This window comes from Gracilinanus agilis, chromosome 4 (genome assembly GCF_016433145.1).
Source record: "Gracilinanus agilis isolate LMUSP501 chromosome 4, AgileGrace, whole genome shotgun sequence".
Classification (NCBI taxonomy): domain Eukaryota; kingdom Metazoa; phylum Chordata; class Mammalia; order Didelphimorphia; family Didelphidae; genus Gracilinanus; species Gracilinanus agilis.
This window is the reverse complement of record NC_058133.1, coordinates 491,806,785-491,824,921: the sequence shown is the minus strand read 5'-3', so window position 1 is coordinate 491,824,921 and position 18,137 is coordinate 491,806,785. Positions and strand designations below refer to the sequence as shown.

General features: G+C 46.4%; 1 protein-coding gene across 1 annotated transcript in view; it reads right to left on the bottom strand.

Moving 5' to 3' along the window:
• RAP1GAP2 (RAP1 GTPase activating protein 2) overlaps positions 1–18,137 on the bottom strand; it is a 186,746-nt gene that overhangs the window by 34,079 nt on the left and 134,530 nt on the right. The window contains 4 exon segments of the mRNA XM_044675606.1: positions 2,270–2,353; positions 5,566–5,721; positions 11,986–12,115; positions 17,352–17,534. Of these exon segments, the coding sequence (XP_044531541.1) occupies positions 2,270–2,353; positions 5,566–5,721; positions 11,986–12,115; positions 17,352–17,534 (553 nt within the window).

The window sequence follows — 18,137 nt, the reverse complement described above, 5'->3', positions numbered from 1 at the left end:
CCTTCCTTCCTTCCTTCCTTCCTTCCTTCCTTCCTTCCTTCCTTCCTTCCTTCCTTCTTTCCTTCCTTCCTTCCTTCCTTCCTTCTTTCCTCCCTTCCTTCCTCCCTCCCTTCCTTCCTTCCTGAGTACCTGTCATATACAAAGCACTATGGGAGGAAAACAAACAAGCACCAGGCCCTACCCTCAAGGAGCTGACAGTCCAATGGAGGAAAAGAAATGTGTGTACGTGAATAGCTATAATACTCTGAATAACAGATGTTTTTCGGTCTCTGGGGCTTCCCTAATCAGCAGAGGCGCTGTGGCTTAGTGAAGGTTGCTGCTTCAGAGGCAGGAAGCTCTAGGTTCTGTCCCACCTGAGCCAGCCGCCTACCAGCTGGGTGGCCCTGGACAGATGACTCACCTTTTTGGCGCCCCGAGGCAATTCTGGAATTGTGAAGCTCACATGAGATAATGAATGTCAGGCCCTTAAGGAACCTTAAAGCTGGCTGGAGAGTCAGCTAGGACTCTTCCATAGCTGTGTTCTGCGGGGCACTTGGCATTCATTAGCTCCTTATAACGACCCTGTGAGGCAGATGCTACTATTGTCACCCCCATTTTATAGATGAGCAACCTAAAGTTCAGAGTCATTCACTTGCCAGAAATCACAGAGTTAACAAGAGTCAGCAGTAGGACTTGAATACAGGACCCTCCTGGTTCCTGTGTTTAAAAAAAAAAGTGATACAACCCTTTCCTGCCTTAGAATAGATACCAAGCATTGGCTCCAAGGCAGAAGAGCATTAAGGGCTGAGGAAATGGGGGTTAGGTGACTTGCCCAGGGTCACCCAGCTGGGAAGTGTCTGAGGTCACATTTGAACCTAGGACCTCTTGCTCTCTATCCACTGAGCCACCCAGCTGCCCCTACTCCTGGCATTTCCCTACTCAATCAGACTGTGAGGAGGGCTATAGGAGACCTTCCAGGAGAGGGTTATGTGGGACGAGAGGAGGAGGAGCTGGTTTTGCCCGAGAAGTCCTGTGTCTGCTAGGACGGGGATGGGGTCACGCTGACTCAGCCACATCCTGGAACCCAGTTTTGCCCTGGTTCCATGGTTCACACTGGCACGATCAGATGGCTGGGCACGATTGGGGAGTCGACAGCGAGCGAGGGAACAGCTGTTGTTTTCTCTACTTAAAGCTAAATGGCTCCTATAGGGATCCCACCTGGGGCCCAGGCGCCATTAGCATTGCAGAGAAACACTGACCTCCTTTTGGTGTCCTGCCTACACGTTAAATGTGACCTCTGTGGGAGGACAAGCAAGGCAGCCCGGCTCTCCTGAGCTCTGCAGCAGAATTAGACTGGATCCAATGATCCCATCTACGGGATATGGCAGACAAAAGCACTGATTCTGTTATCAGAGGACCTGGATTCAAATCCTGCTTCTGACACCACCTCTCTGACTTCCGTCAAGTCCTCTTGACCAAGGACTCTTTTCTGGGTCCAAGTCCAGGTCTCACCCCTCTCCATTATCCCACACGGGCCATTTCCAAGTATCCTTGTGTTGGGAGGACACAGAATGGGATCTGGCACAGCCAATCGGCCCGCTTGGCTTGAAGGTGGCAGGAAAGAGTGTTGAGGGAAACTGGGCTGGACAGGTCTGATGGAAAGGATGGAGGAGAATGTGGGCTGCCATCCCTCACCCGGGACCCGCCACCTCCTCATGCTGGGTATTTGCCTTGGCTGGTTCTCACAGCAGAAATGTTTCTCTGCCTCTTGGCTTCCTTGCAGACTCAGCTCAAATTCTACTTTCTGTAGGAGCCTCTTCCCAGTCCGCAATCCTGCAAAGGCTGGTGCCCTCTCTCTGAGGTGAGCTCCAATTTATCCCGTAGATGTCTTTAAAAAAAAATCAGTCCTTCCCTTCTGTCTTAGAAATGATACTAAGCCTTGGTTCCAAAGCAGAAGAACTGTAAGGGCTAGCCAATGAGGGTGAAGTGACTTGCCCAGGGTCATACAGCTAAGAAGTGTCTGGGGCCAGATTTGAACCCAGGACCCTCTGTCTCTAGGTCTGGCTCTCTTTCTACCGAGCCACAGAGGCGTCCCTATTCATATTTCATGTTGTTTCTCCCAGTAGAATATGAACTCCTAGAAGTCAGAGACCATATTTCTGATTTTTAAAAAATATTCTTCAGTCTTAGCACCATGCCTGGCCCTTAATGAACGCTTGCTGACTTGATGGGCCTTGACACAGTGAGATACCACCGAGATTGCGCTGACTAACCCCCACCCCCAGCTTACCTGCCGGGCCTTTTGATAAATGACTCCAAACTTGAATGTGTTGTTGACTTCGTGCTCATCGTAAGACACAATCATCTGGGAAGCCTGGAGGAGACGGAGAGGAAAGAAGTCAGAGTGATGGCTGGGCTGGGTGTGGAGAGGACGGGAGCAGAGGCACCTCCGAGACTAAAGCCCGTGCGTGGAAGGAAAACTCCATGAGAGAGAGGAATACGGCATGGGCTAGCAAAGGCAGCACGCTGAGATGGAGAAAAGGCACGAAAGGAAGCTGAACCCAACTTGGACACTGAGATCCTGAGTGTCCCAGCTGTTTCTCCAAATCCAGACTTCAGGATCATTTAGAGCTGGAAGGGATCTTAGAGGCCACGGAGTCCAACCTGTTCCTTTTAAGGATGAGAGAACAGACAAGCTAAGGGACTTGCCCAAGGTCACTCAGCTTCTGAAGTAGGATGTAATCTAGGTCCTTCTTAGTGCAATTCTCAGGTCATTTGTTTTAATAATTAATTATTAATAGCCCAGTCCTCTCTCCACTAAGTATACTTGTATTGGATATAATGGGGAAACCAAGTAGAGAATCAACAGAACTTGAGTAGGAAAGGCTGAACTGTCTTAATGTTTGTGTGTGTGTGTGTGTGTGTGTGTGAGAGAGAGAGAGAGAGAGAGAGAGAGAGAGAGAGAGAGAGAGAGAGANGAGAGAGAGAGAGAGAGAGAGAGAGAGAGAGAGAGAGAGAGAGAGAGAGAGAGAGAAAGGAAAGGGAACAAGAGGTGGGTGTGGTTGCTCCAGTACCACCAGGGACACCCACATGCTGCTGAGCCCAACCAGCAGAGAAGTGCCAGTCGGCCCACGTGGCAGCTGGAGGCAGCTCTCAGCCAAGAGTGTGGCCGAGGGCACACAGCCCCTCTGCTCTACTGGAAAGTGATGCCTCCCTTGGCAAAGAAACCCAACTTCTCCTTCTAGCCTTGTTGCCAAGCAACATGACTTCCTTCAGGGAGAAGTCTTCCTTTCCCTCCCAGGATACAGTGGGGAAATGATGTATGAGACATGCAAGGCTGTGTTGTCTTCTGGATGCAAAGATGATGAGCCTGACCAGCCCCCATTAGGAGAGCTAGAACTAACTTGTCTTCTTAGGAGTCAGACTGGGCTACAGGATCCAGCCATACTTGCCGTCCCCATTATTCTCAGTGGCTAGATATGTTAGAAACGCAGACAAGGTTCACAAAATAATAAATGCAGCCTCAACCTTTCAAAGTTGTGAAGATAAAATGAAATACTGTAAATTTTAATTGCATTGTTTTTGTAAATTTAACTTAACATTGTAAATTATAAAATTATATCTATAAAGTGCTTTGTAAACCTTAATGTCAGTTATCTGTCTATCTATCATCTACCTATCCATCCATCCGTTTGTCTATCTATCTATCTGTCCATCGGTCGGTATGTCTTCCGTCCATCCATCCATCCATCCATCCATCCATCCATCCATCCATCCATTTATCTCTCTATCTGTCCATAAGTCTGTCCACCTACCTACCTACCTACCTATCTATCTATCTATCTATCTATCTATCTATCTATCTATCTATCTATCTATCATCTACCTATCCATCCATCTATCCATCCATCTGTTTGTCTATCTATCGTATCTATCTTATCTATCTATCTATCTATCTATCTATCTATCTATCTATCTATCCACCTACCCATCTATCTATCATCTACCTATCCATCCATCTATCCATCCGTTTGTCTGTCTATCTATCTATCTATCTATCTATCTATCTATCTATCCATCCATCCATCCATTAATCTCCCCATCTGTCCATCCATCCATCCCTCTATCTATCTATCTGTCTGTCTCTCCACTAATTAATTTGTTAATTTTTGCTGGCATTTAAAAACATTACTTGGAGAAGGGGTGCATGGGCTTCACCAGTCTGGAGTCCATGATACAAAAGACCAGACCATGCTGGTTAGCACAGTGTCTGGCACATAGTTAGCATACTAACTCACTAGTTAACCAGCTCAGATGATGCTAGGCTCTAGGCCCTTGACTTTGTTAACATGGGCTGAGCTTACCCAGGCACAGATGGGCAGGGGCAGGAAGCAGCAGGACATTTGGCTGGTGCAGGTCCATGGGCCCTGTTTGTCACTGGCCTAGCTGCCCTTCTGGAAGGTTCTTTAAACTCTGAAACTCCCCAATTCTAGAATCCCGGTTTTAGGAATACATGGGGGTGGGGGTGAGAGATAGAGCAAAGCCTGGCTTGGTTCCTACCTGATGGGGAACTCGTAACCAGACTGGAATCTCTCTCTTGTGCCCCTTTCCAAACTTCCCTATTGATGGCCCTCCTTGCCTTTTATCTGGGAGTGTGTGGGGAGGGAGGAGAGTCGGCCACTGCTTGGCGGACAGTCTGCCCTTTCCCATTCCCAGACGCCTGCTGACGTGTGCCTGGCCTTGGCTTCCTGCCAACTTATCAGGGCTGCAAAGTAGGCCAGATGCAAGGAGCCTGGTGGGCTGGGTGAGGGGAGGAGCCAACCTAGGGCAATGCCAAGGGGAAGGTAGGGGGAGGAGAGGAAGGGAGCTATAGCTGGTCAGGCAGCCCCAACCCAAACCGCAGGGCTCAGCCTCAGGAAATGATCAGTGAGCTCTGCTGATTGGATTTCTGGCGAGGATCCCAGCTCCCCCACCACACACATGCTCTGCTGCTGGTGGGAGAAAGCAAACCTCCAGCCCAAAGGGCCAAAAGGCTCTAAACCCCAGGCTGGGTCTATGACCCAGGGACCAATCGGGCAACAAGCATTTATTAAGTGATTTCTGGGGTTACTGCACATCCATCACTGTACATAGGACTGAGGATACCAGAAGGGCAAAATTCTGGTCTCTGCCCTGAAGGAGTGTACATTCTAGTGGAGGAGACCACCAGTATATATATATATGTATATATATACCACCACTAGCTATAAGATTAAGATAGCTGGAGTGTGCGGAGAAGTATCTCCTTACTTGTAAACTCAAGGGTCAGAAATGCAAGATGAATGTGGGGTTATTCCTAGCATGGAAGGCTGGCCCAGCCTTTCTTAGATTACTCTCTCTACTCCCTCTGATGTTGCTTTGGGTGGTACGTGATAGTACAACCTGCCCTCAAGAGTCTTTTGTCTTTCTATTCCCCCATAGTGCCTTGTGAATATATGAGCGATCCCAAACTCGGGGGACCCAAAGTTGGCCAGAATTGCTGAGGGCTATCCCGCTTTGACTCCCCTCCCCTTGATGTAAAGCGAGGTAGTTTCAATCCTCTTTTACCTTGTAGGATGGAGTCTCTCCTGCTGGGTTTTCAGCTTGGACAACGATGTAGGCATGCAAGAAGTTGGAGGCGATCATGTCGGGGACAAAGGGAGTGTTTTCTTCTTGGAAGATGATGGCCACGATGTCATTCCCAATATGCCTCTTTCTCTGGAGCTGAACCAGATGAAAGCAAGCGTGTTTGGCTGTTATTATGAATCAGGAAAAAAATAAAGGAAAAAAGCCAAATGGCCACCTTCTCTGTGATGGTGCCTTGACCAATGCTGGTGGTAACTGGAATGAAGACGGTCTAGTTCTAGTGGGCTTCAGTGGGAAGGAGGATGAAATTGGAAGCAGCCTCGCTCCTCACCACCTATGTGACCACGAGCAAGTCCCTTCCAGCCCTGGTTCTGATATCCCATTTCTAAAGTAGGGGCTGGACCAGAGGAGGGCCCTTCCTGCTCTTTATCTTTTAGCCAGTGGGGAGATCCCTGGATTTGGAATCAGAGGATTTGCTTCAAATGCTGCTCACGCCACTCAATGCCTGTTCAGTTGCAGGCAAGACACTTTGACCTCTCTTATGAGTTCCTTATTTGGAGAATGAGAAGGCGAGCGCAGATGGATGGTCCCTGAGGTGCTTTTCAGCCCCCAAACCATGATCTTATAACCACAAGCTCCCTGAGGGCAAGAGTCATCTCTTAGGGGGGAAGCTAGGTAGCTCAGTGGATAGAAAGTCAGAGGGCAGCTGGGTAGCTCAGTGGATAGAAAGTCAGGCCTGTCTATGGGAGGTCCTGGGTTCAAATATGACCTCAGACACTTCCTAGCTTTGTAGCCCCAATTGCCTAGGCCTTACTGCTCTTCTGCCTTGGAACCAATACACAGTATTGATTCTAAGACCAAAGGTAAGGGTTTAAAAAAATCATCTCTTAGGGGGCAGCTGGGTAGCTCAGTGGTTTGAGAGCCAGGCCTAGAGACAGGAGGTCCTGGGTTCAAATCCGGCCTCAGATACCTCCCAGCTGTGTGACCCTGGGCAAGTCACTTGACCCCCATTGCCTAGCCCTTATTGCTCTTCTGCCTTGGAACCAATACACAGTATTGTCTCCAAGATGGAAGGTGAGGGTTTAAAAAAAGATCATCTCTTAGCTAAAGGAAGGGGGAGAAAGGGAACACACTTCTATTAAGTGCTTACTACATGCCAGGTACTGTGCTAAGAGCTTTAAAATTATTATCCTACTTGATTCTCATGACAACTGCAGGAGGTAATGCCCATTATTATCCCCATTTTACAGTTGAAAGAACTGTGGGAAACAGAGGTTAGATGACTTGCTTAGGGTCACACAACTAGTAAATATCTGAGGATGGATCTGAACTCAGTTCTTCCTGATTCCAGGCTAAAAGCTCTATCTACTGTGCCATCTAGCTGCCTATACTAAGCTCTGTATCTTCCCCCAATTCTGAGCAACGGGCCTGGCACTCCAGAAATGCTTGTCAAATTTAATCAAATTATAAGCACATTCTACTTTATTGACTAAAAACCCTGATACTGCACACCTGGGTCAATCCAGATGTTCTCCAAGCATAAGGAGAGTCCCTCGTGCTCTGAACTCCTCTGAGAGTCAGTCCAGAAAAGGTAGGGAAGGAGCCATTTGTGATGTTATTGATTGTGGGACTGAGTGTGCATAAACAGAGCTCCTCGGAACCAATTAAGGAGGGTGAATGGGGCACATTGGTCCAGGAAATTCTTAATTAGCAACTCCAAGCTTGAGCCCTGCAGCCCTGGGATTCAGAGAAGCAATGGGACCTAGGGAGAAGGGGGCTCCTTTCTCTGGAGAAATTCCCTTCCCATCTTTAGAAGTGGCTAAAATGATCAAAATAAAAATGAAAAAAGCCAACCGGCAGCTTTCATAGGCTCACAGAGGGAGCACGAAAAGGAACCTCAGAGCTTCCTCAGTCGAATCTCTTCATTTTACAGCCGAGGAAGCGAAGGCCCAGAGAATTTAAGTGTCTCGTCTAAGATCACACAGCCAGTAAGTGTCTAAGGGGTGACTACTAAGTGCCAACTATGAATGAATGAATGAATGAATGAATGAATAAGCGTTTATTTATCGCTGTGATGTGCCAGGTGCCGTGCTAGGTGCTGGGGATACATATATAAAAGTGACATAGTGTCTCCAGAGAGCTTCCATTCTAATAGGGGAAGACAACCTAAATAGCGAAGGGTGCCCCACAGATGAAAGCTATGGCTTGGGGAGTCCTAGTGATGCCACATGGCAGTCAATCATCACACCCTTTTTAGAAGTAATGGTAGGGGGGCAGCTGGGTAGCTCAGTGGATTGAGAGTCAGACCTAGAGACGGGAGGTCCTAGGTTCAAAGCTGGCCTCAGACACTTCCCAGCTGTGTGACCCTGGGCAAGTCACTTGACCCCCATTGCCCAGCCTTACCACTCTTCCACCTAGGAGCCAATACACAGAAGTTAAGGGTTTTAAAAAAAATAAGTAATGGTAGCATTGATTTGACTGGGGAGAAAGGGAAAGGGTGTGGGAGAGATAGACAGAGACAGACCAACGCAGAAAGAGAGAGAGAGACAGAGAGAGACAGAGACAGAGACAGAGAGACAGACAGAGACAGAGAGACAGAGAGAGACAGAGACAGAGACAGAGAGACAGAGACAGAGAGAGACAGAGACAGAGAGACAGAGACAGAGAGACAGAGAGAGACAGAGAGAGAAGAAGAAGGAGGAGGAGAGAGAGAGTGAGTGAGAGAGAGAGGAGGAGAGAGAGGAGAGAGAGGGAGAGATACAGAGACAGAGAGATAGAGACAGAGACAGAAAGGCAGAGAAAGCAGGAGGTAGAAGGGGAAAGGAGGCAGGAAGAGATGGCAAGATGTCTGGGTTGAATAAGGCAGCTAGGTATCAAAGTGATAGGATGCTGGGCCTGGAGTCAGGAAGACTCATCTTTCTCAGTTCAAATCTGGCCTCAGATACTAGCTTACCTAAAAAAAAAATCTTGTTTACCTCAGTTTCTTCATCTATAAAATGAGCTGGAATATCTTTCCCCCCCAAAAAAAACCCAAATGGGGTCATGGAGAGTTGGTCATGACTAAAATGGGCAAACAAGAACAACTGGGGTGAAGGATGGTCTGGGGTAGGCTACATAGAGCAGGTCAGGTGATTTTGTACTGACTCATGCGCCAACTGGGACAGCTCAGTTCCAAAGCTGGGGTCCCAAAGTTGAGGGGTTTACGTTCTCTGGAGGAAGCAGGAATGGTCTCTGGAGTCCAAGTTGAGAGGGTCCCTGTTCCAGGCAGGGAACTATGCAGAAAGTCCTATGCCAAGTCCCTGAGAGGAATATGAAGTTAAACAGATGCCCTGCTCCCTGTGCTTGGGATCCATGTGGGAAAAAGAACACTTTCCCCCAAGAAACCATTTGAGGAAATGGAAGAAGCAACCTCCATAATCCCAAGGACTCAAAGGGCACCGAGCCAAGAAGTGATTGGAAGAGGGAGCAGAGAGAATAAACCATCTGGGAAGTTTCCTAGAAGAAGTGAGCCCTTCTCTGGTCTTGAAGGAAGTCATCGCTATGGCTGGGTGGAGATAAAGGGGGAAGGGTAGCCTAGAGGAGGGGGAGAAGGAATCCAGAAACGTACAGGGGAGGGATTTAGTCAATCAGGTTCTGTTCAGAGGAACAGAGAGCAGGTCATCTGTCGGGGAAGGGTCCTCAGAAGACTGGAAAGCTGGGAAAATGGCGGAGGGCCTTTGTGTAAGTTGGGGACGGTGGTTGGCTCTGTAAGGAGGTGGGCCATAGGGAATGAATGACTGTAGGTGAACTCTGATGGAAGGCCCTTTTGGAAGCAACAACATTGATGCTCTCATTTGTTTTGGGGACACTCAGTATTGATTTCGGAGCCAAATCATTTTCTCTTGTGCCAGTTTCGGGTGTCTGTATATGTATGTTTTTCCCCGAGAGGAAGGCTGGCACTGTGGTTACATTTCTACATCTGTGCTCACTCTCTGGGCTCCCTGCTCTGGAATGCCAGTGTTGGCATGCAGACAAATGATGCCAATGTTGGGCACAAGCCTGCTGGCTCTCTCAGAGACTGATAAGGAGCAAAAGGCCAAGAGCAGGATGAATGTTGGAGTGACAGCTAGGGATGGAGCTGCCAATCCCAGCGCCCTGTGAAGAAGAAGAAGGCAAGCTCTTACCTGGGAGCTGAAGTAAGAAAAAAATATTTTAAAATCCTTATCTTCAGTCTTGGTATCAATTCTAATGCAGAAGAGTGGCAATTGGGGTTAAGTGACTTGCCCAGGGTCACACAGCTAGGATTTATATAGGACCAGATTTGAGCCCAGATCCTCTTGACTCCAGGATTGGCACTCTATCCACTACATTACCTAACTGCCCTTGAAGGAAAAATGTTGACCACTAGAATCAAAATATTGGAAAGATGGATTGTATGGAGAGAGGGACAGAGGGAGAGAGAGGGAGAGGGTGAGAGAAGGGAGAGAAAGAAAGGGGAAAAGGGAGAGGGCGGGAGAGAGGGGGGAGGGAGGGAGGGAAAGAAAGGGAGAGAGACAGAGAGAGAGAGAGAGAGAGAGAGAGAGAGAGAGAGAGATTGTGTGTGTGTATGTGATGCCACAGGGTCTTGAAAGCAAAGATGGTACCTCCATTTCTCCAGGTAAGGGAAGGCTAAATCCATTCATTTCCCAACCATTTACAAAGTGTGAACTATGATTTGGCAAACTGATTAAACGCTTACTGTCCCCAACATCCATTTCTTTTTCTATAAACAAGTTGGAATATTCCTACAAGAGAGGGAAAGCTCAGAATTGAAGGCCCTGCCCTAGATAATTGGAACAGCTTTCCAGTGGGAGAGGGGCATTTGTGGGACAGAAAGGAGACTGGGTGAGGCATTGGGGAATCAGGGTTCTAGCCCTGGTTCTTCCCCTCTAATTATGACCAGGTCTATTGAGGCAGTAACCACAAAGGGGAGAACTCTGGATTTCGAGTGGACCAAGTATAGGAAAATTGGCATGAGGAAACTGAGACACAGAGAAGCAAAAAGGCTTTTCCAGGGTGACGTAGGTTAGTGTGGACTTTAAAATTAATATTCAATATCTCCAAAGTATAATATTTATAGAGATTTATTAATATTTAACTAGAGAGCTAGAGAACACAGGGAACGTTCAATTCACATGGAAGAGAGAAAGCCTGGCAGAGCGAACCCAAACTATATACAGAACACGTAATCAGGCACATATACGAAAGGCAAAAGGAATTGTGGGTAATACAGAAAGGAGGTTTGGGTAATGTAGTTTCAGGGGTTCAAGATTTTCCAACTATACAGTTAGTAAGTGTCTGAAGCAGGATTTGAACTGAGGACTTCCTGATTCTAAGTCCAGCATTCTCTTCACTATACTGAGAGGAAGTGAGGGTGAGGAAGGCAGGGGTGGGGGAGTGAGATGAGAGTCAAGGAAAGAAGCAAAGGAGATAGAGGAGGAAACATGATAGGATCATTGTTTTTAGAGCTGGAATGGACTATGGAGGTCAAGTTCAACACCCCCAAACCAGTGATTCCCAAAGTGGGTGCCACCGCCCCCTGGTGGGTGCTGCAGGGATCCAGGGGGAGCGGTGATGGCCACAGGTGCATTTATCTTTCCTATTAATTGCTATTAAAATTTAAAAAGTTAATTTCCAGGGGGCTAAGTAATATTTTTTCTGGAAAGGGGGCAGTAGGCCAAAAAAGTTTGGGAACTACTGCCCCAAACCTAGCCCTGATCTCCATTTTGAAGAGGAGTAAACTGAGGAACAGACAGGTTAAACAGCAATCCTACTAGCTGCCACCTCCGTGGCTTTGGAGAAAATCACTTAGGCTCTCTGGACCCCCATTATGTGCCAGGTGCCATGCTAGGTGCTGGGGACACACGTGTAAAAGTAAGATAATCTGGGTCTCCAGAGAGCTTCCATTCTAATGGGGAGGACAACCTACAGAGGGAAGGACGCCCACAGATGAAAGCTACGGCTTGGGCAGACCAAGTAATGCTGAGCGACACTACATGGCCATCAATGTCACCCCTTTTTCTTCTCTGTATAATGAGAGTTGGACTAGGTGGCCTCTGAGGTCCCCTGAAGTTCGGAATCTCTGATTCTGTGACTTCTAAGGTTTCAGTTACTTTACTCTCCTGTGCCTCAGTTTCCTCACTTGTATAAAATGAGAAAATGACTATCTACTCTGTACTCTGCGGATCAAATGGGGCCACAGGCGTATGTAGACGAGAGTTCTTTGGATAGTACAAAGAGCTCACAAATGTGACTTGCTAATGAAACTAGGTGATGAGATCAAGGGGCCTCTTTCCAAGGCCAGCCCCAGTCCCCAAACCCCATTCACACACGCCTTCACCCCGAGTGCCCCTTCCCAAGAACGTTCCTCACAAAGCCGGTTACCTGTTGGGCGTCGCCTTCCGTAAATGGTAGCTTTGTGGAGACATGAAACATGATCTCCCTGTCCCGGAATACAGTGTATACTGATTCCAACCCAGTCTGGCCATGGGTCACATCCAGGCCACCTCGGAAACTGTCAACAAAAGAGGGTGCAGGAGAGAGAACCACAGAATGAATGGCACAGAGCACAGCAGAGGGAACCCGACCATTTGGCCTAATGCCCCTCAGAGAGCGGCAGATAGGCCACTAAAATTGGGAGGCAGGAAGATCTGGGTTCAAATCCCACATCGGGAAGTTATGTAATCTCTCTGGGCCTTGGTTTGTTCACATAGAAAATAAAGTGGTTGGTCTTGACAGCTTCTTAGATCCTTTCCATTTCTAAATCGATGCTCCTATGATGCAGGGCTGGGACATGGTCACAGGGAGGGGTGGAGGGGTGAACAGAGGAAAAGAAGAGATGTTAGGGCTTGAGAAGACATTGGAAGTAGAGAAAAAGAGGGGACTAAGGAGAGGAGGCAGAAAGAGAGGCATGGAGAGAGTGAATCTAGGACAAGGGTGAAAGGAAGAGAAGGGAGAGGATACAGGAAGAGAGTGAGGAAAGGGGAACCAGAGAGGGGAGAGGAGAGAGACTGAAAAAGGAGGAGGAAGGCCAGGGCAAAAGGGTAGAGAAGAGAGAGGAATAAGTAGGAAAAGGACAGGAAGGAGAAATATGGAGGAAACAAGTACATGGGAAAGGAGAGGGAGAGAATATAAAAGGAATAAGGGAAGGAAGAGAGGAAAGAATTACAGAATCATAAATTTAGAAATAGAATGGACCCCAGAGGCCATCAAGTCCAACCCTCTTATTTTACAGATGAGGAAACTGAGGCACAGAGAAGCAAAGGGGCTTTTCCAGGGTGACATAGATTAGTAAGTATCTGAGGCAGAATTTGAACTTAAGACTTCCTGATTCTAAGTCCAGCATTCTCTTCCCTACACTGAGAGGAAGGGAGGATGAGGAAGGCAGGGGTGGGGAGTGAGATGAGAGTCAAGGAAAGAAGCAAAGGAGATAGAGGAGGAAATATGATGGGATCATCATTTTTAGAGCTGGAATGGACTTATAGACGTCAAGTTCAATACCCCAAACCTAGCCCCAATTTCCATTTTGAAGAGGAGTAAACGGAGGAACAGACAGGTTAAGTGACTTGCCCAAGGGCACATAAAAATCTATCTGAATCCAGTGTTCAGGGTCCTATCTCTGATACCACAAATGAGTGAAACAAGAAGAGAAGAGAGGAAGATGGTGTAAGGAGAAAGGGGAGAAGAGGGGAAGGGAAGGCCAGAGAAAGAAGGGGAAAGGAGATAAAAGGGATGAGAAAAGGGAAGGAAGGAGGGAAGGGAAGGGAGGAGGAGATAAAAGGGATGAGAGAAAGAAGGGAAGGAGAGAGGAGATAAAAGGGATAAGGGATGGGAAGAAAAAATGAGAGGAGACAAGGAGAGGCAAGAGAATGGGAGCAGAGAAGATAAGAGAAAAAAGAGAGAGGAACAGAGGGGTTGGAATTAATTTAGCTGGGAAAACCAGATGGGAAATATCTTTAGAGCAGACCTATACCAGACTTGCAGAAATTCAAGCAACAAATTAGTTGCTTAAAAATACAAAAATTCTTTTTCAAGACTTAGGGTATAGTTATACAATATTGTCCACCTATCTAGATATTTGCAGTTGTAAACAGCTGGACACTTGTAGACCCCCTGCCAAAAGCAGAGCCAAGTGCCTACCTCAAAGATTGGGCAGATCTCTGTTATGGCCCCTACCTTCTGGGACTCAAAAGTTCAAATCCTTGGGTAGATGCTGACTAGCTGTGTAATCCTGGGCAAGTCACTTAGCCTCTCCCTGACTCAGTTTCCTTATCTATAAAAGGGAGATAATAATAGCTCCTATCCTCACAAGGTTGTGAGGATCAAATGAAATTACCATGTGAAAGGCTCCGCCAGCCTTGAAGCACTATATAAATGCTAGTTATCATCATTGTCATCATTACTGTCATCATCATAATGGTGCAATGTAGGAAGTAATTTGGGAATTGCATTCTCTGACATGAAGAAAAACTGGGGAGAATCAGGCTAGGGCTATTTGGCTACTGGGAGTGAGAATGGGGAGTACAGTGAGGCTTTAGGCAGATGTTCATTTCTTGAAGAAAATGAAATCCAACTGGACCTGGGTACTTGATTGTAAGGAATGAGGCTGAGAAAAGGAAATGGTGTGGTGTATGGGAGGAGCACTAGCTGGAGTGTCAGGAGATCAGGGTACTGCCACTAAAAAGTCAAGTCCCTTCCCTTCCCTGAGCCTCAGTCTCCTCCTCTGTCAAGTGAAGATGTTGGTCTAGATCAGTGATGGAGACCCTTTTTAGACTGAATGCCCAAACTGTAACCCTCATGCCACATGTGAGCCTCCCCCTTACTCCAGACAGGGGAGAGAGGAAGCTCTCCCACTGGGCTACTGGGCAGAGGAGCAGGTGATACGAGAAATGTCCTCAGGTGTGGTGGAGAGGGGGAGAGGAGCAGCCCCCTCTGGCACGTGTGCCATAGGTTCGCCAACACAGGTCTAGATGGACTCTGAGCCTCAAGACGGTCCCTTCCAACTCTTTGTTTTAGGAGAATCACAGAACTGTATTGAATTAAGTCCTGACCTTGGAGCCAGGAAGATGTGGTTCCAAGTCTTGCCTGTGAAACACACTAGCTGTGGGACTCTGGGCTTCTCCAACCCTTTCACTCCAATCCCAAATTTATATCTACTTTGTATTTACTTATCCACGTACATGGTCTCTGCCCTGTCACAATATAAACTCCTAGGAGAAGAGAGATTGTTTCCTATTTGTCTTTGTATCCCTGGTGCCTGGCAAGCAGGAGGTGCTTCATAATTAATTAACAGATCATTTGAACATCAATGAACCTCAGCAGTTCTTTTGCTCTGTAAGTTACAGTGGGGGTTGCCACATATATTGGTGGAGGGAGATTCCACCCCAAGGAGTTTCCCACCTTTAACTTGCCTTGTACACATTTGTTTCTGTGCCTTCTCCCCTGTGTGACTGTAAGCTCTTCAAAGGCAGGGAACATCTTTCGACTCTTGGATCCCCAGCACTTAATAAATGTTTATTGATTGAAATCTTGAGCACATAGACTGTTTTCTTAAGTCTGTTTTTGAGAATAATTTGTGGACTCTCAATACTAATTGTATGAAGTTTGACAGCATTGGGAGTTCCTTTATATAGTTCTATTTCCATTTCTGAGTCTAGAATATTTAAGATCTCTATTCGGTTTTTCATTAGTTTGAGTACTTTATATTTTTTAAGGTTATCTTCAGTTTTGTGTTCTCCAGAGGCCTAGGGCTAGAAGGCAGCACTTAAGCCTTCTAGTCTAGTCTTTCTCATTTAACATATAGGGAAACTGAGGCCTGGGGAATGGAAGTGACTAGCTTATGGTCACACAGGTAAAGCATCAAGTAGGATTTGAACACAGGTCCTCTGACTCCAAGGCCAGTGTTGTTTCTTCTGTATCCTACTGACAAAAAAAATTTTTTAATGGTAACATCTTATGATTTCATTCCTTAGACTTAGCCAGGTTCATTTAATGGTGGAGAGCTGGCAGGTCTCTTTGAGGACTGGATCAAATGCTGGCCCAGCACTTATGTGCCACCCAGAAAACAGGCCAAATCAACCAAGCTTGGGGGCCACCTGAAGCCAGTTCTTGCCAAATTAAATCAGGGGCAGTGATTCTCTCAGGTTTCAGTATCACGCTTCTCCTTTCTCTGACAGCACAAACAGGAATCACAAAGACTCCCGTCTGGGGTGAAATGACAGAATTAGAATACATTCTGAAATTAGTCATCAATGATTTCTGAGCTTCCTGCATTTAGAGGTCATCACTGCTCCTGCCTTCTGGCATGAAAAAAAGAAATTAACATTTATTAGGTACCTACTATGTGCCAAGAATTGTGCAAAGAGTTTTAAAAGTATTATTTAGTTCTCACAATGACCCTGGGAGGTAGTTACTAGTATCATGCCCATTTTACAGATGGGAAAACTGAGGCAGGCCATGGTTAAAGTAACTTGCCCAGGGTCACAAAGCTAGTAAGTACCTAAAGTCAAATTTGAATTCATGTCTTCCTGACTTCTGGCCCCATGTTCTATCCCTCCACTATGCTGATTCTCCTCTAAGAGAGATAGAACAGGGTAAGTGCATCAGGGGCTTATAGTTTTACAATCAACCCAGTTTGGGTGGTTGATATTTTAGGTCAGTCCCCAAAATGGATTTCTCCAAGTTGAACACCCAGGTTTTGGCCAAAGGTGTGCTGGCTCTAGGTAGGACATTCACTAACTCTTCTCCTGGTCTTTGTTAATAGGAACCAAGCAGATCCTCATCCCCTCACTTCTTAAAAAACACCCTTACCTTCTGTCTTAGAATCAGTACTAAGTATGGGTTTCAAGGCAGAAGGGAGGTAGGGGAAGGTAATTGGGCTTAAATGACTTGCTCAGGGTCATTACAGCTAGGAAGTATCTTTGCCAGACTTGAACCCAGTTCCTCCAGAATCTAGGTCTGGTACTACCTAGCTGCACCCCAAGAAGTCCATTTTATTAGCATATATGTTTCAATGCCCATATATTAAGGCATAGCTAAACTAATTGTGGTACCCAACTGTAATTGATTACCACTTTTGATAAGTAGTGAAGGAGATGACTTTAGAGAAGCATGGGAAGATTTATATGAATGGATACAGAGTCAAGTAAACAGAACCAGGAAAACAATGTTATATGATGATTATAACAAATGAAAAGCAAAAAAACCAAGGTGGGGGAGAGAATTGAACACTGTGTAATTATGATTAATCCTGGGTCCCAAGAAGAAATGAGAAAATCTCTCTCTCTTTCTCTCTCTCTCTCTCTCTCTCTCTCTCTCTCTCTCTCTCTCTCTCTCTCTCTCGCGTTGGGAGACACTGGGTGTCAAGTAGGGCACATGCTGTCAGATTTAGTTGATACATGCTGACTAATTTTGCTGAATTGCTACCCCCCTTTTTAAATCCTTACTTTCTGTTTTAGAATCAGTATTGTGAAAGGTTCCAAGGCAGAAGAGTGTTAAGGGTTAGGCAATGGGGATTAAGTGACTTGCCCAGGGTCACACAGCTAGGAAGCATCTGAGGCCACATTTGAATCCAGGACCTCCCATCCCTGGACCTAGCTCTCAATCCACTAAGCCACCTAGCTCCCCCCTTCCCTCCATCTCCTCTTTTTAAAACCTGTTGTTCCAAGGAACAGCTCTCGGAGGAAGTATTTATTGGGAAGTGAAGAGGCTATTAAACCAAATGAGATAAATACAAATAAAATAAAATGTACCCTTTAAAATCCTGTAGTGTGATGGTATCTCCCAGCAGACTCAAGAATTCCTTGAAGGCTGGGCTCTCTTCATTATTTCCAAACAGCTCTTCCTCTAGTGTCTGAAAAAGACGAAAGGAAGGAAAGCATCATTTCCATGGGAAGGAGACAAGGAGAAGGTTTTCTGGGTGGTGAGGAGAACAGCTTTTCTCTTTGTCCCTCTTCCCCAATAAAAATCACGCCCATCTGCCTAGAGTCTTAAACATTTACCAGGCAATTTTCTCACGAGGGAAGGAAGTCATCAAAAGATTATTCCATTTAGCCTTTTCTTCTCAAGGAAGAGTATCTCTTCTATGAGGGTCACTGCCCTGATTACATAGTTCGCTGATAGTAAAGACCACTGGATTTGGAGCGGGGGAACCATGTTCAAATCCCAGCTCTGCTACTTGCTGCCTGGGTAAATCATGTTAATGCTCTGTGTCTCAATTTCCTTATTTATAAAATGACAGAGTTGGAGTAGATGGCCTCTGAGGTTCCTTCCAACTCCAATCCCATGATGCTGAAACATGTTGCATTTCTACAAAATGGACATACACTGCCTATCAGGGAAATGGGTAGATCCTTTAAAAAATGCTAATTAAACCAAGTCGGCTCAGTAGCCACATTTTCATGTGCCAGAGCCTCTAATTAGAGAGGCAGCCTGTTGTAGAGAATAGAGACTTAGTCAGGAAGATCTGTATTCAAGTTTGCCTCTGACATCCACTGGCTGTGAAATACCAGGTGAGCTATTCAATCTAATGTGGCAAC